At 50.7% G+C, this 26,567-nt stretch overlaps 1 protein-coding gene across 6 annotated transcripts in view; it reads left to right on the forward strand.

Annotated features, from left to right (window-relative positions):
* Positions 1-25,993, forward strand: part of GNB1L (G protein subunit beta 1 like) — a 52,153-nt gene extending 26,160 nt beyond the window's left edge. For all 6 annotated transcript variants that reach the window (XM_015592027.1, XM_025049162.1, XM_025049161.1 and 3 more), the window contains 4 exons: positions 4,644-4,806; positions 9,009-9,107; positions 12,621-12,836; positions 25,460-25,993. In XM_015592027.1, the coding sequence (XP_015447513.1) occupies positions 4,644-4,806; positions 9,009-9,107; positions 12,621-12,836; positions 25,460-25,711 (730 nt within the window). In that variant the 3' untranslated portion in view covers positions 25,712-25,993. The remainder of the gene's footprint in view (positions 1-4,643; positions 4,807-9,008; positions 9,108-12,620; positions 12,837-25,459) is intronic.
* Positions 25,994-26,567: the final 574 nt, after the last annotated feature.

Below are 26,567 nucleotides of genomic sequence, written 5' to 3' on the forward strand. Positions count from 1 at the left end.
AAGCACTTGTATGTCAGACTCATACATCTCCAACCACCCCGAAGCTGGCGGTCAGGTGAAGAAGGCACAGGGGCTGGCTGAATATGTGTGCTTGTAGAGCCAGAACAGGGCCTTGGCCCCTCCCTGGCCCGGCTGGCCCAGATGTCCTACCCACACACACACACACACACACACACACACACACCGCTCGGTACACACGGCCCTCATGATTTTGGTCTTTCCCTGATAGTAGAGTAGATGTCATGTCCAAATACCCCGCTAAGCCACTTGCAGCAGGAGTTGCCATTTGAATTGTTCCTACAGACTTTTCAGCCAAGGTGTAGTCCCTTCTGGGCCTCCTGCTCCTCCAGGGCCCAGCTGCCCTCTGGGAACCCATGGCCATCAGTGCTGGGGTGCCTGATACCCTGCTCTCAGGCTTCGCTCCTCAGAGAGCCGGGCTGATGTGGTGCTGGGTGGCAAGCTCCAGGTGTGACCTGTGAGCAGTGTTAGAGAGCACCACCCCCACTTCCAGCTGGGATGGCACTGCTGCAGCTCCGCTCCAGGCAGAGGACCTGTGGGTCTGGAGGTCTGCAGCACGGACTGTGCAGATGCTTGGAATGCCCAGGTGCATTTATATTGCACTAGAGGCCGTGTGCCCAGCTGTGTTTGGAAGCTAAGTCCCTCCCAAAGAGGCTCTTGAGGGAGGAAGGTGGACTTTTATGTCAAGAGGAGGCTGGAGGACAAAAAGCAGGGAGCCAGGGGCTATAGCCCTCTCCAGCCTGTACACAGGCCTCTGGGTAGCCCAGGGGCTGCTCCACAGACACCTCCAGCCCCACCTGCAAACTTAAGGATGCACCTGTGCCCTCAACAGCCACCTGGGTAGGTTTGTTTCCTGCCTTTTTTATCGTGAGGTGTAACATACAGAAAAGTACCCAGAATACATTTGCAGACTGTTGTATTATCACAGAGTGGACACCTGTGTAACTACTCCTAGCAGGAAGCAGAGCGCTGCCAGCCCTGCCGTCCGCCCCCATCCCCAGAGGCAGCCCCTCGTGCCTCGCTCGTGCTTTGCCGTCTGAATGTGCATCTCCAAAGGCAGAGACTCATTTCGTCTTTTTTTTTCTTTTAATAAATGATCTCATTTAATTTACACGACTCTATAAAATAGGTATCAGCAGGCATGTTTTATAGAGGAAGAAACAGGCCCCAGGGGGTGAGGAGACCTGCCGAAGGCAGTGACACCAGGAAGCAAGGCGGTGAGGACCCCGACCCCGGCTGGCCTGACTCCTGAGCCGAAGCCCTTCTGTGGTTCCTACGGCTTCTTCGGAAGATGGGCGGGTCCGAGAGCTTGCTTCAAAAGATAACCCGCTCCACCTTTTTCTTAACTTAGAAAAGTGGAGTCTTCCAGACAGCCTCCTGTTCGTCTGACTTTCACTAGGCTCTGTCTTTGTGAGATCCACCACAGTGCACGTGGCTATGGTGCTCTGTGCGGGCTTTCTCAGTGTAGTACTCTGTGTACCCAGATCACTTACGTTCTACTGTCTGCCCCCATTCTTGGGCAGAGATCCAGGTCGTCCACTTGGGCCTGCTATGGATAAAGCAGAAGAAGGCTCCCATCCAGGCCTCCTGGAACCCGGTGTTCAGGAATCTACAGGGTGGACCCCATGTCCAAAGGTGGGAGATATCTGGGCCACAGGGTGCAGGCATATTCGACTGCTCGGAGGCGCCAGGCTCTACCCACCCCCGTGCAGTGTCACCTGGGGCCAAGGAGCTTCTGGGTGTGGTGGTCCCTGTGTGAGGATCAGCAGGGGTGACAGGCCAGGAGAGAATGTATACAATTTTAGTAATTAGGGGACCAGGCGAAGGAGGTGTGGGAGCTCTTCCTACTATTCTCACAACTGTTCTCTGAGTTCGAAACAAATTAAAAAAAAAAAGTTACTTAAAAACAGGCCAGTCCTTTTCTCATGGCGTGACTGCCATCTTAACCGTGAGTCAGATGTCCTCTGTGTGGGAGCATGTCTCTCACGTTAGGCTCTGGTCTGTCCTTGTGTCGGGGACACTCTTACATCTATCTCCCTTGTAGCCCAGCAGAACACATTGTCAGCCCGTTCCTCAGGAGTGCCGTGTGATTCCTAGTCCTCCAAATACCCCGGCATTTTGACATCAGCTCGGCAGGTTCTTCACGACGGAGTTGAGATTTGGACTGGGACTGAGTTGCTCTGGGTCAGCCCGGAAGAGCAGCCAGCTGCACAGCACTGAGTTCTGGGGGCCTGGGCATCTCATGTGACAGGGCAGATCTGTCACCAACACCAGTGATTAGATGCTGGGCCTTGTGTGGGCTCTCTGTTTCCCTCCCACTGTCCTTTTCTGCCCTAGGACCCACTGAGTTGTCACGTCTCCTTCGTCCCCTGTGGCCTGTGCTTTCTTCTCTTACCCTTGTTTTTCCTGACCTTGACCCTTGGGAAGAGGGACTGGTCGGGAGTTTTGTAGAGTACCCCTCATGTTGGGTTTGCCTCATGTTTTCTCAGGATTAGTTGGGTTGATGGGCTTTTGGGAGGAAACCCACAGAGGCCAAGAGCTCTTGTCCTATCGTCTGGGAGTCTGTGAGGTCCACAGGAGTCATCTTTGGTGAGGGTCACCTCAGTCACTTGGGGACGGCATGTCTGCAGGTGCCCTACCTTCAGGGACATTTCCCTCTGCTTACTGCACTCCTCAGAAATGAGTCCCTAGGTCCAGGGACAAAGAATTAAGGCGGATCAAAGAACATGTGGTCGTGTTGAAGCCACCACAGTGAGTAATAAGCATCTGGGGGAGGTACTTTGAGGTGATGTATACGTCCTGTTTCTCCTTAAGTTTTGCCCACTGATTTTAGCATCCGTCAGTGGGTTCTGCCCCCACAGTTATTACGGGGGCGTTCTTCTGGGGACTTTGTGTTTCCTGCACTCCTACTTTGGGAAATTCTACTTTAATTGGGATTCCGTAAGGAAGGTTTATTTTCTCCATTTATTTGTGTTCTCTCATGAGTCTGGGCTCATAGAGATTTATTTTATTCTTTGGTTATAATCTCATACTACTGTTATTTATTTTAATTCTCAAATTGCTCCAGCTTTGGCACCTGGGTCCTTTAGATGTCCCCCCATTCTTTATTTATTTTTAAAGTATTTCCTTACTTTCTGGCTACATGATGCCCAGAACTCGTTTTTTCCCCCACTCCAGCCCTAGTCTCAGCTATTTCTCCAGAAACCTGCTTCCTATTTTTAGAGAAGGGGTAAGAAAGCAGACCAAGGTGCGAGGCATGCTCGTCACTACTGGGGTTATTTGCTTCTAGGTCCTCTCAGGGGGCAGCCAGGGGAGTACCTGTGTGTGCACGGACCACGCTGTGTATATACCTGTATGCACCTGTATGAACCACGCTGCATATATACCTGTATGCATCTCTGTGTCTGTCTGCCTGTATATGTATTGGCGTAAGCATGCATTAATCCTGGCGTCTCTGATCCAGATCCAAAACCACAGGTCCATCTCGCCTCCCCTGGGCTTTTTTGTGATTGCCTTCTGCGATGGGAGAAACCTGGGTCTTGTTGTCCGCCACTTACATACTTTTCTGTTCAACCCTACTGTACACATAAGGAGGTTTAGAATTGCCAACCCACACCCCTGTGAGAAACAGATGGACCAACTAGAGTCCTTTGTTTCTATACAGTTATTTTTTCTTTGACCTTGCAGTATCGAATTGACACACTTTTCCAAAATTCCTTAAGTCAGCTTTTGTCTCCCCTCCTGCTGGACTCAGTATGCCCTACATTTGTTATAGTCTGCAGTCCATCCTAGGATCCTTATGTCCTGATTGTTTTTTAATGTAGACACAGTCAAGTTTGTGGCATAAATCTGTGGCCTTGACAATGCCCACGGTCATGTTATGTGCCACCCCAGGGCTATACGGAGCAGGCCATACCTTGGAGTACCAGTGTAGCCTTCTGTCCTGCCATCATGCCTCTCCTGGCAGGTCACACACACCAATGGAATCATGCAGTATGTGGCCTTTCGAAAATATTTTTGAAAAAAATCTGGATTCCTTCACTTGGCAAAATGTATTGAGACCATGCAGGTTGTTGCATGCGCCCTACTTTGTTCCTCTGTTGCTGAGTGGAATTGCATGATGTAGATTTACCAGTTTGTTATCCAGTCTCCTGTTGAAGGCTTGTTTCCGGTTTGGGCAGTTATGGACAGACTTGCTGTAAACATTTATGTGCAGGTTTTCGTCCGAATGTGGGTTTTAAATTCACTTGGGAGAATACCTGAGGGTGGGATTGCCAGGTAGTCAGAGTTAGTTCACAAAGGGGTGGAAGGAGGGAGACACCCGGTTTGGCAGCAGGGGGAGAGAGTGGCAGGAAGATGACAGCAGGCCTCCCTCCCCAGGTGTGCCCCTGGGATGCCCACGAGTGTGTCAGGCATTGGGCATCTTGGACGCGGACTCATGTGTGAATGGGGCTGAGACGCCCTTCCTCAGCTGAGGTGCCCCAGCCCGATGATCTGGCACCGGCCATAGCCCATCTCTGGAAAGTGTCTCCTGCCTTCCTTTGGCCTCAGGTCGGCCACAGCAAGCTGACATTTATTCAGGTCACCTGGGAGGCTCATGGCCTGTCTCCTCTTGGTTTTGACAGTCAGGGCCGGGACCTGAGGCTGTGCCTGTGGGACCTGGCGGAGGGCAGAAACACCGTCGTGGACTCTGTGCACCTGGAGAGCATGGGCTTCTGCAGGGGCTCCATCCTGGCTGGGGGCCAGCAGCACTGGACACTGGCTGTGCCAGGGAGAGGCAGTGATGAGGTGAGCACCAGCCTGCACAGCCCCTTGTTCACAAGCCCCTGGGCGCTCAGTTTCCCCCACATGGGCAGGCGCATTCTTAGCACCTGGTTGCAGGAATGTTATGCCTGCTGAAGGACTCCATGCAGCTTTGGGACAGGTCTGGGTCTGTCTGCTGGGTCGAAGCTCCAGGGTCTTTGGGATGGGCCTTGGCCTGGTCAACTGTGAAGTGGCCCTGGTGGTTAGAGTCAGGAAAGAGGTTCGGGGGATAGCTGGTGTCTCTGGGAGGCCCTGGAACCTGGATCAGTATAGATGGACGAGTATCAAGGCTGAGGCTCTCAGGTGTACTGAGGGAGAGACTGCCCATACAGGTCCTCAGAGGACTGAGGAGCAGGCACGTATGCAGGGAAGTCCCTGGAAGGCAATCAGGAGGTAGAGGGAGCCAGGGCCGAAGGGGTGGGCAACCTTTTGGGGAACAGAACTGGGCGCTGGTGTGAGAAGTCACAGGCAGGGCTAGGGTGTGAGGGGTAAGGGCTGGCACTGGGGTGGTGATCGCAGTACAGAAGGGCACAGGTGAGTAGGGGAGCATCAGAGAACAGGGCTGGAGGGTGGGGTAGGCGTGACTGAGCCTCGGAAGTCACTGTCGGATGGCGCTCAGGCCAGAGCGGCCAGCAGTAGTTGTTAGTGGTGGCAACTGTCAGTCCGGACAGTAGAGTCCACACCCTGGGGACAGAAGAGGCAGAATTCCCCAAGGAAAGCAGTGTCCAGGGTGCGGGACAGATGGCAGGAAGCCAGGGCAGGGGTGATAGAGGAGGCAATGTGGCTAGAGGTGCCAGCTCTTGGGGAAACTGAAGGGAAATGGGAGAAGAAACCTACAAGTGGTGATTGGATGGCCTGGGGAGTGTGGGGGCTAGCTGCTGGGGGCTGGGGGTGGGGTGGAGGGCAGGGAGAGGCAGCCCCTTGTCTGCCTCCCATTCCCTGTGTCCCCTGATGGCCCTGAGAGCCTGCATAGCAGGCAGCTCTGAGCAGGGACCCGAGGCCTGTGCACACGGGAAAGTTTGGCCCCCACCCAAGAAGAACCATTTGTCTTAACGCATATCCAGTTCATAAATAATGAGATAGGAACAGGCATTTATTTGTTCATGATTGCATTTAAATCACCAATTAGGAGCTACATACACTTTTCTTGCCAATTTGCCAAAAACCTGTTAAAAGTTTTATTAATGTGAAAAGAAAGGAGTGTGCTTCCTCTGGGAGAGCCTGAGCCAGGCAGCCCAGCCTTCCTACTGTGCCGCACATGCAGAGATCGGCCTGGGGGCCGAGCCAGCTCTCCTGCCCAGGCCAGGGTGCCGCGTGCTGTCCTCCACCTCGGCTACCCCAGGACTTCCGGCTGGGCACGTTTCACCTCCTGCCCTCACCCTCGTCCCCTGGGCCTGGCCTCTGAGGCTACTCATCCCTCCTTCTTGAGGGTATTTTTAACTGACCTCCTGGCTCCCAGTTCTAGCAGCATCTGTGTTTTTCGGGAGCAGCCAGTTTGGGGACCTTGCACATCCTGGGAAAATGGTTATCGTCCATGTTCCCACCTGGAATCTGCTTGGATGGGGCCCTGGAAAAGCATCGCTGGCCTGTGCCCAGACAATGCCCGGGGAGGACATGCTCCCACTTTGCTCGGCCATCTGGGTGGCCGCGCTTGTCCAAACCTAACATTTTCCTTCTGGGAACAAAAGTTGCAGTTGAGTGCCAGATGGAAAGCACTCTGGTGTCTGCAGGAGGCTCTGAGCACTGGCTGTTGGGCCTTCCCTGGTCCTCAAGATATAGCTCCTTATACACCTGCCCCCACGCTCTCTCCCATAGCACCTAGCTCAGACCTCGGGGCTGTCCTGGTTTCCCCCTCACCTCCTCTCCTCCTCACTAGAGCAGACTTGCTGGGTGACTCACGCCTGCCGAATCCCCTTGTCCTTGTGCCGCTCCTCACTGTCACCAGAGGAGTCTTCTTGAGCCATGGACCTGTGTGCCAGGCTGTCCAGGGTGCAGATCTGTGCAGACTGGCAACATTCGCTTCCTCTGACATCCTTCTCCCTGTGTCTTCTCCTTCCCCCACCAGCCACTCAGCATCTTGAAACCAGCCTGTCCTTCTGTTATGGTGACAAAAGAAGCAAATCTCGTTTTAAGAAATCTGAATAATTCAAGAAATAGAACAGTGCAGAGAGTAGGAAATCAGGTGTCCAGCCTCCAGCAGTTTGGTCTGTGTCCTTCCAGACCCTCTACTCACGGCACAGTCATGGGCCAGCTCACATGGACTCTGTGGAGCGACAAAGGAGGCCCTCCCACTCAGCCGCAGCCTGCTGCTTTGCACTTGGTCCAGGGTCAGGGCTCCGGACTCGAAGCATAGGACTGAAAAGAGCATCTCTCTCCCTCTCCCTCTCCCCTGCAGCATCACTCCCGCAGAGAACAGAGAGCCCCCTCTCCTTTCTCTGCAGTTTTTACTTGGGGGCCACACCCGTTGCCACTGCATCTTGGTTATCTACATCCTCTTATATTTCTTTTTATTTTGCTGTAGCTTTTCCTTGAGCATCTGCTGATCCAGGGGCTCCTTCTTCTGGCGGCCTCTTATTTCAATGATGGTAACAACTGCTCACGTCACTTTAGTTCTTTTCTGTCTCCTCTGTGGGCAGTAAGAGCCCATGCGGTTGCCATAGATGCTGGCCTGACGGTGGTGGGGAACCTGTGTGCGTGTGTGTGCGTGTGTGTGAGTGGGTGTGTGTTCGCGTGCATGTGTATGTGCACATGTGCATGCCTGGCAGGGGCCCCAGGATTTGCCCTTCCTAGCAGTGAGCCTGTCCCCCGGTGTTGGGACACTGAGGACTTCTGGTGAGAGCCCTGCCTAAAGCACACCCACAGCCCCAGCTTGTGGAGGTGCTGCCCAAGGACAGAGGCAGGTGTGAGCCACATCACAGAACCCCGAAGCTGAGAGGACCAGGACACAACACTGGCTTTCCACTCTGCCTGCAGCTGCCCTCAGATGTGGCACCCAGTGCACTGCACGTGTGGCAGATCTGGAACTTAGACCTGGGACTTAACTCCAATTCTCAGGCCAGTTTTTCTATGTGCATTTGTGAGATCAGCTCAGACCCTCACACAACTTGAGTTCACCTCAGGCTCTCATTGCTAGGGGTTCTGCACTCTGGATGCCAGATAGCAGACCTGCTATCCATGACCCCTCAATGTCCCCGACCGATTTGGACCTCAAATTCCTCATCTGCAAATCAGAAAATGCCCCCATGTCGGTGAGGAGTGATGTGTGGCTCCACAGTTGGCTGCACATTGTTACTATGATATTGGTGGAGCCACTCACGCCAGTGCCTGTGGAGCTAGGGGCTAGCCAAGTCTCCCCACCATGGAACGGCAGACCTGCGTCACATGGAATCCCCTTCCCTCTTCCGAGCCCTGCAGGAGTGGCACCCTTGTCCCCGCTTGGCAGATGAGGGAGCTGAGGCACAAGACATGCAGACAGCTGGGAGCCCAGTTCCATTCTCAGGGGCTCCAGTGTCCAGGCCTGCTCCTCATGGCCTTGACAGTCCCCTGCAGACGGTGTAGGGCAGAACCTGGCCCAGCTCAGTGGATAGGCTGGCCCAAGTGTGAGCTGGCTGTGTGGGGCAACAAGGCACATCTGCCAGCTCAGTTCAGGTGACACAAAACAGCCACGACACCCAGAGTAGAGATATGGGCACTAGGAATAATAGCCAGGCTCCAAACAGAGCTTCCCATGGTGCCCATCATGGTCATTTCCTAGATTGGGTGGTGGGACCCCAGGTGGTCCCTGTGCAAGTCTTTGTACCATTCGAAATGCTTGGGATAGTGCAGAGTCGTTCACATGTAAAACCCACGGCAAGTAAGGGAAGCAGGCAGAGGTTGGGAGAATGGGCGAGCTGAGGCTCCTGCTAGGCAAGGTGATAAAATCGGGAGAGGAAGGAGGCAGCAGCGGAGTGGGAACACTGCTCAGATATGTGCCGGTCATTCAGGAATGACGCATACGTTGTTTTGCAAGGCCCATAGCACTAGAGCCCACGAGTCTGTGCGGCCTAATTAGGAGGCTGAGATCCCAGGTTCTTACCGGGAGCAGACAGAAACTTGCAGCAGTCTTGGCTAATCGCCTTAAAAGTCTCTTGTTTGTATAGCAGACTGACTTGGCGCCGGCCCAAATCAACTTGTTTTCTTACTGTCAGGTTCAGATTCTGGAGATGCCATCCAAGACGTCAGTGTGCACCCTGAAGCTGGAGGCAGATGCCAAGCCAGGCATGCCCATGTGCCTGGAGCTGTGGCAGGTAAGGCCTAGCGCACGCCAGCCACGCCCTGTCAGCCACGCCCGCCAGCCGTGAATCATGCCCCATTCGGGATTTGGTTTGTCGTCAAACCAACAGGGCAATTAGCCCCTTGGGAGAACATGTGCTTGCTGCCTTTCTCAGCAGCCTCTGTCTCCTGCAGCCCCTGCCACTCTCTTGCTGCTGCAAGGGATGCTCCTGTAAACCGCTCAGGGCAGGCCTCCGCAAGTTAGAGTGGGGGGCATCTCTCTGCCCACGCAGTGAGGAGGGACAGCTGGGTCCGCTGAGCTGGCCCCCTCCCGGGGAGGGACTCCTCCTCTCCTCTCTATACACCAGTCCCTGGCCCTGCACAGAGCTGGGAGGGAAGCGCTGACTAACCCTGCAAGCCTGCACAGCCCGGCTGTGCTTGGGATTAATTTTTGTTACTTCTTTGCCTCAGAGAGGCAGAAGTGGGCTTAACATGCTGACTTTTTCCATGCCACACTTAGAATTTCTGGTCTGCAACCATTTCCTTTTTTCTTGACTGTTCTTTCTGATTAGAGAGGATCAGGAGGCTTCTTCTGGAGTGGCAGCAGAAGCCAGGTAGTCGAGTGTGAGGGGTGTCACAGGCCTGAGTCCAGGCAGGATGGGTTTTGGCTCCTTGTCTGAGCCCGAGGCCTGGAGGGATCCTCCTGGGCCTGCCTGCCTTCACCAGAGGCTCTGGTTCTCCTCGAGGCACAGTTGCTCAGCACCCCAGAGGTCAGCGCTGGCTCAAAGTGTGCGTATCCATTCCTTGGACCACTCAAGTTTGGGGCAGCAAAGCAGATGGTCTGGTATATTCACTTAGAATCCTCAGCAGCATCTTGGCCATTGCAGAAACTGGTAAGCAGGTCACAACAGTGCCCACCTCAGGAGTGCTACTTACAGGCCATTTTCCCAGCTCTGTTAAGTTCACCAGCATCTTCTGAGGGCCACCACAGGGTGGGATCAGGAGCAGGCGATTCCTGCCTTGTACCTCCAGTTCACCAGCATCTTCTGAGGGCCACCCTGTGCCAGCCTGGGATCAGGAGCAGGCGATTCCTGCCTTGTACCTCAATGCTTGTTTGAACTCTTCCTAAGAGTTAGACCAGATGGGCTCAGGCAGTTTGGAGATGTTTGCATGACCAACAGGATCGTGGGGACAGGTATTCCCAAGCCTTCTGCCGCTTTAAGGACTAGAAAGATTCCCTGGCCTTTCTAGCAGTTGGTTTCCTCCTATGGTTTCTTAACTAAGAATGTTCCGATTGGAATTCAGGATCCCAGGTAAGCTGACGCTATGGTGTGTTGCTCCTGCCACAGTCCTTCAGAGCAGCCCGTGCGGGTGAGGAGGTGAGACTCTGAGGCTCACCTAGATGACGAAACTCTGGGCGCCAGCAAGTTTGGGGACACTTGGGGAACACCCTCGAGGCTATGCCACTGTGGCACGGTGCAGTGCTCACAGGTCCCAGGGGAGGACATCTGTGGCTACATCCACTCACACTTCGCTCCCTGGCAATGCTGTCATTGCATAATCATGTAAAAATTCCAGCAGAAAAATGTGTAGAAATGGGATGTACAAACTTGTTAAGGTAATTAATATAGTTGACAGAAGGACAAATCACGTTTTTGTTAGTTGATACAGATTCAACAGAAAGCATTCTGTTAAGAAAAGTCGGTGTTAATCTTAGATGTCCGTTTTTTTCTCTCCAAACCTTAAGGTCCAGGCTGTAGTTTATTAAGCCTGAGTGTGGTAGAGTGGCCTGACGTGGTATTTTTTTCTGAGACATTCAGATGCATTCTTGTTTTATTCCTCAAGGAAGCCAACTTGCTTTGTTGTGATGATTATCACATAAAAGGTCAGGATCAGAATGGAGCCTCATGTGTCTCTCATACAGGCCCTGAGAGCAGTGGACCCCGTCCAAGCTGGTGGCTCCCACGAGACCTCAAGGGCCAGCACCGCAGATGGGGGGCGGGTCTCAGAGTGAGTCCTTATAGTGACTTCAGGTCTTCACCTCGTGGAAGTCAGCCTAGCACTAAGGCCGTGGCCACCAAAGGCCCATGGCCACAAGAGCACGTCTTACCTTTAGTCTGTCACTGTAGGGCCACGGGGACCTGCATGCTAGGAAGGAAGCTGGAGAGGCTTGCAAGACAGGTAGAGAGCAGGGGCCAGAGCTCAGCATTTGGGCCCCCTTGGCAACTGTGGGGTGAGCCCCTGCAAGCCAGTCCAGCCCCTGCTCTGGCCTCCCCGCGGCACCTCAATGGATAGATCACTAGCATGGAGCCCCTGAACTAGCTGAGGTGCTCAGAACCCAGACACCACAGGCATCACCCTGGGCTATAGAGACTGACCAGAAACAATGTGTCAGCGATGGCAGGAGCCACAGAGGAGGGAAGAACGTACCCACACAGCATGTTCACAGGAGCTCCAGCAAGAGGCGAGGAGGGCCTCCGGTGCTGTCTGCCCACGTCCTGTGAGGCCCAGGCACTATGCTCAGCACCAGCCTCGCCCACCAGCAGTGGACCATCCTCAAGAGTTGCAGGTGACCCAGGAGGTAATCTTGCTGACCAGTCCCCCAGGCCCCCAGTCTCACTGGTGACCATCCAGAGGCTGAGGGGGGCCAGGCCCAGGTGGAGCTCACCAAGGCTCAGTTAAGCTCCTGGCTCTTGGAGAATTCACTGGGGAGGGGATGTGCTCAGTTTTTCTGACATTCTAGTGAAGCCAACCCCAGGCAACTCAGTTGGGAACACTGAGATGAATAAAGAACAAAAGGCATCAGCCGGTGGGTACTCTCTGTCCTGGAAGCAACCTAGGCATCCGTCCTAGAAGCATTTCCTGTTTGTAGTACCTGGGGACCAGGAACCACGTATGGGGCGCCACTCTCAGTGCCAGGGCGACATGGACTCCTGCCATGCTCTTCTGGAGTTGATGCAGAAGCTAGATAAACGAGGCGTCTGCCCAGGGTGCGGGCCCTCTGACCTGTGCCCTCATTCATCACAGTAGCTCAGCGCCGTGGCGGCTCACCAGGCCTGGGGGTTGGGAGGCTTCTGCGGCGAAGTTGACAAAGCACAGAAAGTTCATTTTTCATTGACATGGAGCTCACAGTTTTCTTTGGTTGGTGGTTGTAGACAGGTGACTGGCCCCACCAAGGGGTCGAGAGTCTCCGACCTGTTGAAAAGAGGGCCCAGCAGCACCCTGCGATCCTGCTAGGATCCTAGCTGGTGAGCAGCGGCATGGCATTGTGAGGCACACTAGACGGCCCCAGGGCTCTGTGCCTTCCATTCTCAGCCCTCGGGGTGCACCAACACTAGCCCGTGCAGGCCCTGTACTGATGGTGTCAGCCATCAAGGGGGCGTGCAGAGCCTCTGAACTGTTAACCGCCACGTGAAGAACACAGGAAACAGCTCCCCGGCTGGGCTGCCCCCGGGGCCAGCAGAAGAGACAGCCCATTTCTCAAGCCCTCTCTACCCCAGAACATATCAGGAGCCTTCAGGAGCTGACTGCTGTGCTTTTCCCCACAGGCAGATTCCAGCCCCCGCCCACTTCTTCTGGCCGGCTATGAGGACGGATCGGTGGCCCTGTGGGACATCTCTGAGCGGAAGGTGTGCAGCCACATTGCCTGCCACACAGAGCCTATCATAGGCCTTGACTTTGACTCCCAGAAGGCCAGGGGCGTCTCGGGCTCCGCGGAAAAGGCGCTGGCTGTCTGGAGCCTGGATGAGCAGCAGGCCCTGCAGGTCAGTGCGCCAGACCCGAGATGTCATTTATCCTGCTCTGCACTAACAGTCTGATAGGCTGAAACAATATTTAGGCATGAAGAGGAGTTGTTGCAGATCGCTGGCTAATTAATCACTCTGAGGCGGGGCGCAGGCTGGCCTGTCCTCGTGGCCAGTGCAGGAAGAAGGAGTGAGGGCGTTTGTGAACTGTTCACATGGTTTGGGTTTCTCTCAGACCTTGGGTTAACAGCAGTCACGTCTTGTCCATCTAGAGAAAAGGCATGTAGAGTCCAGGAGTAAGTACGCAAGCTCATTTGCAAAAATCAGAGGAATTTGGTCAGTAAGGAACTGATTAATCAAAAAACAAAAATTGCCCAATGTGGAGAAATCCACGGAGTCACGCCCCAGTGGCGATCTGCGAGCAGGCTTCTGGGAAGCTGTTCCTCACGGGCAATGGGGAAGTCGTGTGAGGCCTCAGAGTGGAATAGGGCATAGCTGAAAACCTTCCCATAATGTCCCAAGAAATCTCATAATGTCCCAGTAGACTTTCTCATCTAGCGTACCTTGTGGAGCACTTGGGGGCCAAGTCTGGACCTCTGCCTGGTGCTCAGCATGGGGTGGTGCAGCCTGCACACTCAGCCCTGTTTAGGATGGGAGGGATGGAGTTTGGGGGCAAGGAGCTTCCTGTCCAGGCCCAGGAGGCTAAGACCATGGGGGATAAGATGCTGGGTGTGTCCTGGGCTTCCTGGCCCCTAGACAGTGACCTGGGTGCACACTGCCTTCTGGCAGTGGGCAGAGAGCTCCTATTAGCCAGGAAACCTTGGAAGGCTGGGACTTGACCACGGTTCCTTGGAAAGGCACCTCTGTGAACCCAGGTCTGGTCGGGAGCAGGGCCCCAGGTGGTGCCAGCAAAAGTAGGAGCAGCCTAGCTCCTGGCCTCACCTAGGCTCTCATCACTGGACAAGGCCTGGGGGCTGCCTCCTCTGCAGGGCTGTGTGGTCTAGGCTTCACCATAGACAGGGGACCAAGGAAGAGGAGTTCTCTCGGGGGCCTTCTCCAGGTGGGAAAACCTTGCCCAGCAGCCTGGCAAGCCTGCATCACCTCACACTCGCCCAGCCGGGGAGGGGGAGGCGTGGGGGGGAGTGGCCCTGAGCAGACACCACTGGGCCCCTGAGGCACATGGGTGGGGGTGGGGGGGATGGGCCCCGGGTGAAATCAGGGCATGTTGCAGTGCTCAGCAGGCACCACCATGCCCTGGTTGCAACCTGGGCGTTCAATGTCGTCACCGCGTCATCCCAAGAAGGGTCAAGCAAGGACAACTGGGGGCAGGGCTGGGCAAGGAGTCCTGGGCAAGAGGGAGGCCGGGAAGGAGCAAGGCAAGAGGGTGCACCCAAGACAGCAGTGACATAGAGGCCCAAGGACAGACACTGAGGTCGGGCAGAGTGAGACTGGGAGATGCCCTTTCGTGTTGCAGCTGGAGGGGCCAGTGTCATCCCCAAAGTAACAACAATCCCTTTGGAGAACCAAGGTTAGAACCAGAGCAGGTGGCCAGTGATAGCAATGATGGGGCCATGCCAGCTGCCTAGGTGTGAGGCTCCCTGGTGTCTCTGTGGAAGGGATCTGAGGGTCTATCTTGAGTCCTGGGGAGTAGCTCAGTCAAAGCCCAGCAAGGCAGGGAGAGGAAAGGGTTACCTGTCGCATTTGGGAATAGGACATGAGTTCACACTTCTTTGGTATCACCTCTACCAATTGTCCAACCTTGACTGGAGTAGCCCAGTCAAAGCCCAGCAAGGCAGGGAAAGGAAAGGGTTACCTGTCGCATTTTGGGAATAGGACATAAGTTCGCACTTCTTTGGTATCACCTCTACCAATTGTCCAACCGTCTCTCCATCCTTCTGTCATCCCAGGGAGTTCACAGAGTCCCCAAAGGAAGCATCTCATGGACTTGGTGGGGGTTGGGAGGGAAAGCCATGACGGTGGCCGTTTTTAGAAGCTGGAGTGGAGCCACTCTGGTGCTGCGTCTTCATGTGCTGAATCCTCAGCCTTGCTGGGTGCTGAAACCATCCCCCGCCTCCCACCTCCATGGGCATCAGGGTTTTCCCTCGCACCCCCTCCCTCCTACTCTCCAAGCTTCATGGGGACCCACCCACTGTGGAGTCCAGTGCTCTACCCTACTGTGCCTCGAACCTTATCGACCCGAGGTGGCTTTCTTGAGAGACGCTGCCCGGCTGCAGCGCCCCCAGATGCCCGGGAATGGGCCCTTCTGCTGTCCTGGCCCAGATCTGCATGGTCCCTCCTGGCTTGTTCAGGAAACAGCTGCTGGAACTTAAGACTTAAATTTATGGGGCATGTTTCAGTCCAGAGATGAACTTTTACTGTACTGATGAATAGAAAAGTTAAAGCAGAGGGTATTATTAATGAATTGGAAAGTTAAAGCAGAAGGGGAGCAGGCACTGCAGAATGGACGTAGTTGGTGTGATGGCAGTGCTTGGGCCAGAGTCTTGCTCAGCAGTGCATGTCAGAACAGGAGAGCGCTCCTCCTGCTGAGCATGGCCACCTCACCCAAAGACACCTGGATGTCATGTTCAAAGTTGGCCCAGAGGCCCTGAAGACTCTCAGGCTGCGAAGCGCAGACCCCTCAAGAGGAAATGTCCAGGGGCCTCAGCCCTGGGCATCCACAGGCATTCTTGGCCCGGGGGCCCTTGGTGCACCATCCGGGCCCTGCAGTGAGCACTGAGACTCGGTTGTCTGCTGGCCCACAAGCCACGTGGGCACAGATGTGCCTCACCTCACGGCCTGCTGCTGAAGTCTCTAATGAGCCCAGATCAATCTCTCCCAGGCGGGCGCAGGGCGCGGAGATGCAGATGAGGTTTCCCGCAGCAGAGCGTGGGTAATGGGAACCAGATGGCGGCCGCGCCGCGTGCACATTCCTGGCACCTGAGGTCATGTGCTGTGAAAGCCACTAGTGGCCAGGGATCCTTCCCAGAGGGTCCTGGTCCAGGATGGGCTTGGCCAAGGGCTGAGATGGTAGCCAGGAGCCTTTAGCCACCGGTCAGGATGATGTGGTCTTGGGGGCATGCCATGATGCTGGGCCACTCACCTGCCTTCCCAAGGTGGCTTTGCCAAGAGCCACTGAGGACTTGGGCCTCAGCTGTCCTCAGACACAGGTGGTGCACAGACCTGCTCCTTCCTCCTACACTTGGGGCAGGGCCCACGGCCTTGAAGCAGGAGCTGATTTATGGCCAGCATTATTTTTAGGCCTTTAAATAATAATGAGCCTCCCCACCCCAGCCAGCCTCAGCAGGGAAGCAGACTAACTGCACACATACACACACCCGTGCCCAAGGCCGGCCAGGTGTCCTCGCTGCATGCGTGCGTGGCCACTGCCCACAGCCCCGCCAGGAGCTTCCCTCTAAAGTGTCAGCAGCAGGACACATAGGGCAGGTTGGAGGGGGCGTGCAGGGCCCTGACTGCGCATGTTCCTCCTGATTTTATAACAAGAGAGAAGAGAATTGCGGGCACAACTCAGCTCACCATGAATACCTTTGATGGGCCTTTTTCTTCCTCAGAAACACAAGCCTCAGCACAGGGACTGGGCTTTTCCAGTTTAGGTCCCCATGAAACCCCCATTGCTGCTTCTCATTGCCTGCCCAGGAGCCAGGAGTGCACTGTGAGCCTCTGCCTCGATGCCGCTGCCACTGTGTTTCCTGGAGGAGTCGTAAGCGGGGCAGGTGGGGCATCTTAGCCCCTCCTAGGTGATGATGCTGGCGTGGAGGCATGACAACACTGCCTTGGGGGCAAAGTTTACAGGAGAGAAAAGGATGTGGGACAGTGATGGTCTGCCTCTCGTGCTCGTCCCAGCTGCCAGTGCTGTCCATGGGAGTTGGGAGGGGCTGGGGCCGATGCACGCCTCCGCATGTGGGCACATGTGTAGGATTTGCCTTCTCATACATGCACAGCAGTATCCGCCCCCATGGCCCTGCTCCAGTGTATGCCCATCTTGGCAGCCTGTGTGTGGAGCTGGGAGTGCAGGATATGCCAAGTGGAAGTAGGCGCCGAGGCAAGCATCCTTGATCTGCTTCAGGTTGGATGGGGAGAGAGCTGCGTTTGCTGCAGGGTTTGGCAGATTCTCGTTATCAGGTTAGGTTCTCTTTTACTCCTTGTAGGGACAGAATCTGGATGATGAGAGGGTGTTGGGCTGTCAGACTCATGGCTTTCTTCCTCAAATCTGTTAATTTACTGAATTGCATTATTCAGTTTTTAACATTAAAACAACCGTATAGTACTAAAATAATCTGCTATATAGCATGTCCTCTGAGGGGCTCTGTCAGAGTTGTTCGGGGCTGTCAGTAGACTAAGCTGCACCCCCTCTCCTTTTGCCTCTCTCTGCTATGGTATCTATCAGGGTATCAGGAGCCCCAGAATCAGGAGGCAGGCATCCCCTTCTCTCCTGATCTCTGAACCGGTTGGCTGGGGATCTGTTTCCTGAGTGGCCGTGGGTCAGTCCTTGTCCATACCTCTGGGGCAGGAATGTTCTCTGTAGGGAAGATCTGATTTTTTTCTTGAACTAATTTAGGTTTCCTGATTTTTTTTGGTAGGTTTCATTTTCTAGGAATTTTGCTACAGTCAAAGTAGTTTCATGATTGACCTTTTTTTTTTTTTTTTTAGCTGTTTGTAAGGATTGTTTAAATTTCTGCTGTATTTGCAGGACTATCCTTTTTTTATCCCTAATCAGCCTTGTCTGTTGATTTATCGTTCTTGTTCTGGTTCGGCCTTTTGCTCTGCTCTCCTTGCCTTCCTCCTGTGCTCTCTGGGCTCGCTCTGTTGCTGACTTGAGTTGGGCGCTTGACGCATTCGTTCCCGGCCCTCCTTTCTCACAGCAGCTGAAGTCTGCGTCCCACATTGTGCGATGTCGCCGTCTTCATCACCACTCACTCCGAGCGGACCCGATTTTTATTTGTTCTCTGACTGCTGAGCTGATTAGAGTGTTTTTATGTTTCCAAATGTTTGATTCCCCCCCCCCCCACCCCCAGTTATTTTTTATTTTTCAATTTCTAACTTAATTCCATTGTGGTCGGAGAAGAAGGTCTGAATGATATCAGCTCTTTGAAATGTGGAGGCCAGTCCAGTTTTCATAAGTATTCCACATGTGCTTGAAAAGGAAGTGCTTTTCACTGCTAGATGCATGCTGTACCTGTGCATGCAGGGTCAGATATGTCATCTGATGTGCCTGTGACCCAGGGGCCCTGGAAAGGCGAGTGTAACCTCCAGCTGTGGTCTATCTTGCTGACTTTTCATGTGTCCTGTGCATTTTTGCTTTCTGCGTTTCAAAGCTGTTTTTACAAACACACAAGTTAAGAATGGTACTCTTCCCGGGGAATTGACTCTTTTCTTTAGTCACCCTCGTTATCTCTGGAAAGGATTTTTGCCTAAAAACCAGTTTCACCAACTATTATCATGGCTCAGGCCAGGTTTCTTCGGTTACTACATCCAATGATAGCTTTTATTTTTTAATCCCTTTGCCTTCCACTTTCCTTCAGATGTAGTTGTCTCACTCACAGGGTTGGTTTAGCATACAGATTGCATCTCCTCATTACTGTTTTGTACCATGAATGTTGCCAGCATTCTTGTATCTCAAGCCCTCCTTCCAGAAGCTGAGAAGTCTGTCCTTTAGGGATCCTGTACTGGGGGCCTCTGAGTGTGAGTCAGCATGCTGGCGGTGCCCGTAGTTCTTAGGTGCTTCTCTGGGTTCATGCCACCCCTCCGCTGGGCTGTGGAGGAGTCAGCCTCTTCTAGTCCAGTCACCAGCCTTTGTCCCACAAATTTTGATTTATTGTGTCTTCATTTTTATTCAGTTGAAAATTCTATTTTCCCTTGTGATTTCTTCTTTGATCCATTGGTTCCTTAGAAGTATATTATTTAATTTCCAAATATTTGTTGAATTTGTAGATATCTTTAATCTAGTTTAATTCTGCTGTCAGTGCAGGTACCTGTACAATGTCAGTGTGCAGATATTTATTGAGGCTTGTGTTTTGGCCCAGCACATGGTGTATCTTGGTGAAAGCGCATGTGTTCTGCAGTTGTTGGGCGGAGTGTTCTGTCAGCCCGACTTAGGTCGAGGTGCTTGGTACTGTTGCTCAGGTCTTCAGTATCCTTACCCATCTTTTTGTCTAGTTTTCTACCAGTTACCGAGTGAGGTCTTAACCATCTCTGAGTGTGGTTGCGAATGTGATTATTACTCCCTTTAGTTCTCTCTTTAGTTGTGCCTCATGAATCTTGCAGTTCTGTCATTAGGAATGTAAGCGTTTAAGATGGTTACTACATTTCACTGAATGGTCATTTTATGAAATGTCCTTCTGTATCTCTTGTAACATCCTTTGTCCCGAAGTCCGATTTGTCTGATACTAGTACTGCACCATGAACTTTCTTATGTTTCCTCTTTGCATGATACATCTCTCTTTTACTTTTAACATATCTTGATCTCTTTATATTTAAAGGCATCTTTTGTAGTCTTGCTTTTTGCTCCCTTCTGACAATCTCTGCCTTTTAATTGGAGCATTTAGTCTGCACTTAATATAATTATTGATGTGTCTGACATTAAGTCTGCCATCTTGGTATTTATTTTCCACTTGTCACTTCTGTTTTTGACCTCTTTTATCCCTTTCCTGGCTTCTTATGTGTTAATCAAATATTTATTTTTTAGTATTCCATTTCATTTCCTCTCTTGGCTCCTTCACTACATAGCTCTTGTCACTTTTTTTTTTTTTCTGAGTGCTTGCTCGCAGACTAACAGTGCACATCTTTAACTTACCCAAGTCTACTTAGTCAGTGTTGTCACCCTGCCTGTCATGTGTCATAGCCCTGCACAAGCATGATTTCATTGCCCACCCTCCCCCACTTTCTGCTACGCTGTTATATAGTTTACTTCCACAGTCATTATAAACTTCACCTTACAGTGTTATTGTTCTGTATTAAATCATTAATTGTCATTTCTTAAAACTTACAGGAAACAAAAAACAGTATATTATATTTACCTAACTTACCATTTCTGGTGCTCTTCCTGTAGATTTGAGTTTATGGTTTTATTTCCCTTTAGTTAGAAAAATATCCTTTAACATCTTGTAGTGTAGTTCTGCTGGCAATAAGTTCTCTAGCTTTTGTTTATCTGAAAAATGTCTTTAATTCACTCTCCTTTTTAAAGAATTCTGCCTATAGAATTTATAGATGTTAGTTCTGTTTTTCTTTGTGCACTTTAAAGCTGTTGTTCCATTGTCTTCTGGCCTCCATTGTTTCTGTAAATTAGACAGTTTTATGTGGTCCCACAGGTCCCAGAGGTTCTCTTCAGTTTTCTTCAGTCTTCTCGATCTTCTTAAGGTTGGATAATGTCTATCGATGTATCTTCTAGTTTACAGATTTAAAAAATTAATTCCAATCTGCTGTTGAGCCTATCCTACAAATTTTAAGCTTTTAGTCCTACATTTTCTATTATGGTTCTTAATCTTTATGGTTCTTTATGTTACCTATATATCATATATATGTTACACACACACACACACACACACACACACACACACACACAGGTATACACATGCATTTGTTACAATTGATGGACCTACATTGACACAGTATCATCTGGAGTTTATACTTTACATTAGGTTCACTCTTGGTATACATTCTGTGGGTTTGGACACATGTATCCAAATACCATTATAGTACCACACACAGTATTTTCATTCCTTTAAAAATCCTCGGTGCTCTGCCTAGTCATCCCTCCCTCCCTGCTAACCCCTGGCCAACCACTGATCTCTTATTATTGCTACAATTTTGCCATTTCCAGAATGTCACATAGTTGCAATTATATAACATATAGCCTTTTCAGATTGACTTCTATCACTTACTAATATGCATTTAAGTTCCTTCCATGTCTTTTCATGGCTTGATAGCTCATTTCTTTTTAATGCTAAATAAATTTCATTGTATGAATGTACCACAGTTTATCCATTCACATATTGCAAGGCATCTTTGTAGCTTCTAAGTCTTGGCAATTATTAATAAAGATACCATAAACATCCATATGCAGTTTTTTGAGTAAACATAAATTTCTGCTCCTTTGGGGTAAATTGCTACATTATATGGTAATAGTGTATTTAGCTTTGTAAGAAACCACCAAACTGTTTTCCAAAGTGGCTGTACCATTTTGCATTTCTACCAGAAATGATTGAGAGTTCCCGTTGCTCCATATCCTTGTCAGCATTTGGTGTTGTCAGTGTTCTGGATTTTGGCTATTCTTATAGGTGTGTAGTGGTATCTCATTGTTTTAATTTGCAATTCCCTGATGACATGTGATGGAAGCACCTTTTCACATGCTTATTCGCCATCTATATATCTTCTTTGGCGAGGCTTTTGTTAAGGTCTTTGACCTGTTTTTTAATCGAGTTGTTTGTTTCCTTATTGTTCAGTTTTTTAAGAGTTGTTTGTATGTTTTAGATAATAGTCCTTTATCAGATGTGTCCTTTGCAGATATTTTCTCCTAGTCTGTGGCTTGTCTTTTCATTCTCTCGACAGTGTCTTTCACAGAACAGAAAATTTTGATTTTAATGAATTTAGCTTATCAATTCTTTCTTTGATAGAATGTGCCTGTGGTATTGTATCTAAAACATTATTGCCAAACCTAAGATTATCTAGTTATCTCCTGTGATGTCTTCTAGGACTTTATAGTTTTGTGTTTTATATCTGGGTCTGTGATCTATTTTGAGTTAATTTTTGTGAAGGATGTAAGGTCTGTGTGTAGATTCATTTGTTTGCATGTGGATGTTGAGTTGTTGTAGCACCATTTGTTGAAAAGACTATCATCTCTCCATTGTGTTACCTTTGCTTCTTTGTAAAGATCAATTGACTACATTTGTATGGGTCTGTTTCTGGACTCTCTGTTCTCTTGCATTGATCTGTTTGTCTCTCTTTCACCAGTAGTACCACACCGTTTTGATTACTATAGCTTTATGGTAAGTCTTAAAGTTAGTTAGCGTTAGTCTCCAACTTTGTTTTCTCCTTTAATATTGTGTTGGCTCTTCTGGGTTTGTTCTTTTTTACAATTTCTATTCATCTGATAATAGTTCCTATCTGTCTATTTGTTCACTCATCAAGACTTTCATTTTTTTAAAACATATTTAAATAGCTGCTTTTAAAGTCTTTGTGTGATACGTCCAACATCAGTGCCATTCTAGGCCAGTTTCTATTTACTGCTTTTTTTCCCCTTAACTTTGGGTCATATAGTCATACTTCTTTGCATATCTAATAATTTTTTGTTTGTGTGCTGGACGTTGTAAATGAAACTTGATGGAGACTCTGAATTCTATCATTTTGCTCTGAAGAGTATTTCCTTTTGTTCTCACAGGTAGTTCAGTTACTGGCTGTTCACCTTGAACTTGTATAGGCTTGGCTTTATGCTCTGTTAGAGCAGGTCTGTGGAAATCTCAGGGTCATTCCCAGGCTTCTCTGATGTGGTAGGACCAACTTCCAGACTGCCTGACATCCAGACCTCTTAGGGCTTGGTTTCCAGCTTTGTCACAGTAGGTCTAGAGTGGACCCTGTCCGAAGGTGTGATCCTCATTCCTAAAGCCGAACCATGTGGCATCTCAGCTGGCCTTGGGCTGTCACACAGTCTTTGCACTCAGGCCTGGCTGGACCTGAGATCACTGCGGACCTCTCGTATCTCTTTTATTTAACCCTATAGCAACCACTGACTGGTAAAGTTGGCGTGGTGCCCCAAACATGCATAGCCCAACCTTGCACCAGACTCTGGGGACTACACGTGGCCTTCAGTCCCTCCACCAGCTTCCCGCCATGCCCTACAGTTTTCGGCTGCTCTGGCCGCCCCACCTCTGCCTCCTCAGCCTCACATGGCTGCTGTATTCTGCCTGGACTCACGGCCAGCACATTTCCCTAGGCAGAGAGCTGCTGAGGTGTTTGGGAGAATTATCACATCAGCTGCCCTTCCAGCCTATTGTCCAGTGCCTGGACACAGTTGCTTAGTATATTTTGTCCAATTTGGTGGCTGTTTATAGCAAGAGGATTGGCCTGGTACCAATTACTCCGTCATAGCCACTTTCCTATTATTCTTGCTTCATGAAATGACAAGACTGTTTGTTGAACAGATATTCATAGCTCTTCATTGTGAATTGTACCCTTTATTATTGTTAGGTATAGTATATAGTCTGTCTTAATGGTTATGGCTCTGAATTCAGTCTTCCCTAAGATTGTACCCCTGTTTCTCTTGCCTGCAGTCTCCTGGTATATCTTTGTCAGACATTCTTTTGGCATCTCTTATACGTAGCACAGATTTGGATTTAACTTTGTAATCAAATCATAAATCTATTGAGTATGTTTTTATTCCTTTATGGTGAAATACAAGGCCAAATAACCAGGAAACAAAGGCATGTGGTGTCATCGGGGGAGGGGGAAGGAAATAATGTTGTTTTGTCATTATTTACAGTAGAGTATCATATCATCTCAAATACGAGGTTGACTATTGTATCTTTGGCCCCAAATGACAAAAGATGAGCAAATAAGTGAACTTAACATCCCATCTCTCTTACTATCCTCCCTTATTTCTGTTACTTACATAACCGGATCTATAGCCATAATCCCCATATTATTTTAGACCTAATCCTACAGGTAAGTAGATTCAATGTTCTCTGCCAGATCATTTGCTGTAGTTCCCTAGTTCTCCCTTACAAGACTAGGGTTAATCTTCTAGTCCTTCAGGAAGAGCTTATTGGAGCATATTCTTTGAGTTCTTACATGTTCAAAAATGCTTGTCTGTTGTTTTTATAGTTGAGCGACAGTTTGGCTGGATATAAAATTCTTGGGCCATGCCTCTTTTCACAGCCATTGCAGGCATAACTCCATCACCTGCTGGCACAGATGTGGCCATGGAACATTCTGAGGATATCCTAAACCTTCCCTCATAAACTGACTTGATCTTTTTGCCTGACTACCAACAGGGCTTTTTAAGTCCAATGATTTTACGAGGTATATCTTAACATTGGCTATTCCATAGCCTTTCTTTGGACCTGATCATAAGACTTCAATTTTTGCAAATTAAACTTGATTTTCTAAGTCAGTGGATGCTAGAGCACCTCCGCCTGTCTTACACTTCTGCTGGTTTCTCTCCAGCCCCTCGTAGCTCTTCGTTTCTCTTTCATTTTGCCCACTCTGTACCATTCCTGCCTTCACTGTCTTGTGATGGGTCTCCTCTTACTGTTTCCAGTTCCCCTTCATTTCTTTGGGTTTTGCTTCCAGCTCTTTCCTGCGCTCTGCTAGTTCAAGTTTTTCCCTCTGTTCTGCTGCTTTGGGTTTTTGTTTGATAGAGGTAACTGTTTCATGAAGTTTTGCTTGTTAATTTATGGCAAAAAAGCTTATCGGTGATTTTCCATTTGCTTCCAAGGAACGTTGCCATTCGTTTTTTCGCATTTCTTTCCTCTTTTTTATCTTTGTGTTATCTTTGTAGAAATGGGTGATTCTCACTGAGACTGCTATAACCGCATTGGGAGGTGAATTAGGAGAAAAAGGAGTGCTGGTGAGGGATGGCGAAGGTGACTTCTGGGCAGCGACAGCTCATGGTACACAGGGCTAGGCCAAATGCAGGATTGGTGGAAGGAAGCGGCCATTTGGTGGTATCACAATGATAGCAAAGTCCCTGTCATTTAGTGTGTGGGACAGAGATGCCAGGTGTCCTGCAGTACAAGACATAGTCCTATGTAACCAAGAGTGGCCATTGTCACAAAGAGTTCTGGTTCCCTGTCTGCTGCAGGAGACACATCAGGGAGGCTTCATCACCAACCACTGACTAGTGTGGGGTGCTCAGCACCAAAGAGAGACCATCTTCCAATGACTTATCCATACACATGGGATGTGCCTGTGCAACTCCTTGTTTTATGCCAGCCTTCTTCTCAGATCCAGGTTAGAGACTAAGGCTTTGCCCATAGCTAATGTGGCATGTCCTGTAGCTACTCCTGCAATCTGAGTTCTTGGTGTTGTCCCCCATATGTCCCACCCTTCAACCCCTCTTGCATTTCAAGGTTTCACTTAATCTCTTAGTTTTGCTGAAGATGGAGTTTGTGTTTCTCATACTCGTGCTTTGGGGGTAGATGTGAGGTTTCTCCAGAATGAAGAAACACTGACTTTATATTGCTGTCAAGCTGGAAATGTTGCCTTTCACATAGACACTAGGATACAGTGTATTTCTGTGGTGAGAGTCAGTCCCCAGGACTCAGCCCACTGAGGTTTTTTTCTGAGGGCCTGACAGGGAGGGAATCAGAGTAGCCCCTACATTCCCCAAAGACCTCATGCAGGGGACTCATGCAGTGAGCTGCTCTGTGGGGCCTCAGGGGCTCTCTGAGGGAAGGGCCTGAAGTCCATCAAAACCCAAGGGTTCAGCCAAGGGCAAGGTCAAACCATTGCCTTCTGCAGGTCTGCTTCTAGCTCCCTCCCAGGAGGTAGGGAATATGTTTGCAGAAGTGTATGGCTGTCATGGCAGCCTGAGTTTCTCTCCTTGTTCCAGCTGCTGGACCAGCAGTGTCTGTGGGTGGGAGCCTCTGTGACAAGCCACCTAATGGTTCTCCCTGTCACTCTCAATCTCGTAGGTGTGCAGCACTCACAAACTCACCAATCCTGGGATCTCCGATGTCAAGATTAGGCCAGACCGCAAGATCCTGGCCACCGCAGGCTGGGACCATCGTGTTCGAGTGTTTCACTGGCGGACGATGAAGCCGCTGGCTGTGCTGGCCTTCCACAGTGCTGCCGTCCACTGCGTGGCCTTTGCTGCCGATGGCTTGCTGGCCGCAGGGTCCCGGGATCAGCGCATCAGTGTCTGGTCACTCTATCCACGCAGGTGACTTGCTTGCTGCCTGTTCAGGACATACAGAGGTCAGGGAGGTGGCACCGGAGCTTCCATCTGACCCGGGCATGTAGAAACCACGCCCAGGGACCTATGAGGGCGGCTGGTCACAGGTTCTCCTTCAGTTACGGGACGAGCTCAGTTTGTGGAGTCCTCACTTTCTGCACAACAGGGACTCTGGTTTACAAAGAGTAACCGAGCCAGACATCTGGGCATGTGCGGCCTGGGTAAGGGGCCAACCTGGGGGTACTTTACAGTAAACTTAAGAATTGCGAACCTGCAGGCTTGAGGAGTGACTCTCCAAGGCAACAGCCCTGGTTTATTCTCAGGGTCTGAGCCAGACCCTCTACTGGTGGGGTGGTCAGCCCCTGTTCAACAGGGGACACTGAGTGTGGTCCCTAGGTCCTGCCGACTCCTTGTGGCTCCTCACCCCAAAGACAGCCAGGAGCTCCTGACACACAGCGCTGATGCCAAGACAGTAGAAGGAAGTGACTGACTCCTAAGGGAGTGAGGCAGAAAGAGGGTACCAAGGAGGGACAGCAAAGGTAACTGGGCAGAGAAAGCAGTGGTGTGGGGCCAGGCCGAACGCAGAATTAGTGGGAGGAAGGGCTGCCCCAAAGAGAGTAAGCCCAGGAATGGCAAGGGACCACGTCCAGGGCAGCTCTGGGCGGAAAGCACAGCCACATTAAATGAGACAGGCCAGGCCCTCCCAGCAACCAAGGCACAGTTATAGCTGACACCACACACACGGGGCAACTGGGCATTAGCAGCCAGAGCAGGCGGTGCACCCAGAGTCCCCTCCCGTGTGTGGCTGAGCCCTACCACCAGGGCATCATCCTTAAAGCTGGGCCATT

This window comes from Pteropus alecto, unplaced genomic scaffold, assembly GCF_000325575.1.
Source record: "Pteropus alecto unplaced genomic scaffold, ASM32557v1 scaffold135, whole genome shotgun sequence".
NCBI classification, from domain to species: domain Eukaryota; kingdom Metazoa; phylum Chordata; class Mammalia; order Chiroptera; family Pteropodidae; genus Pteropus; species Pteropus alecto.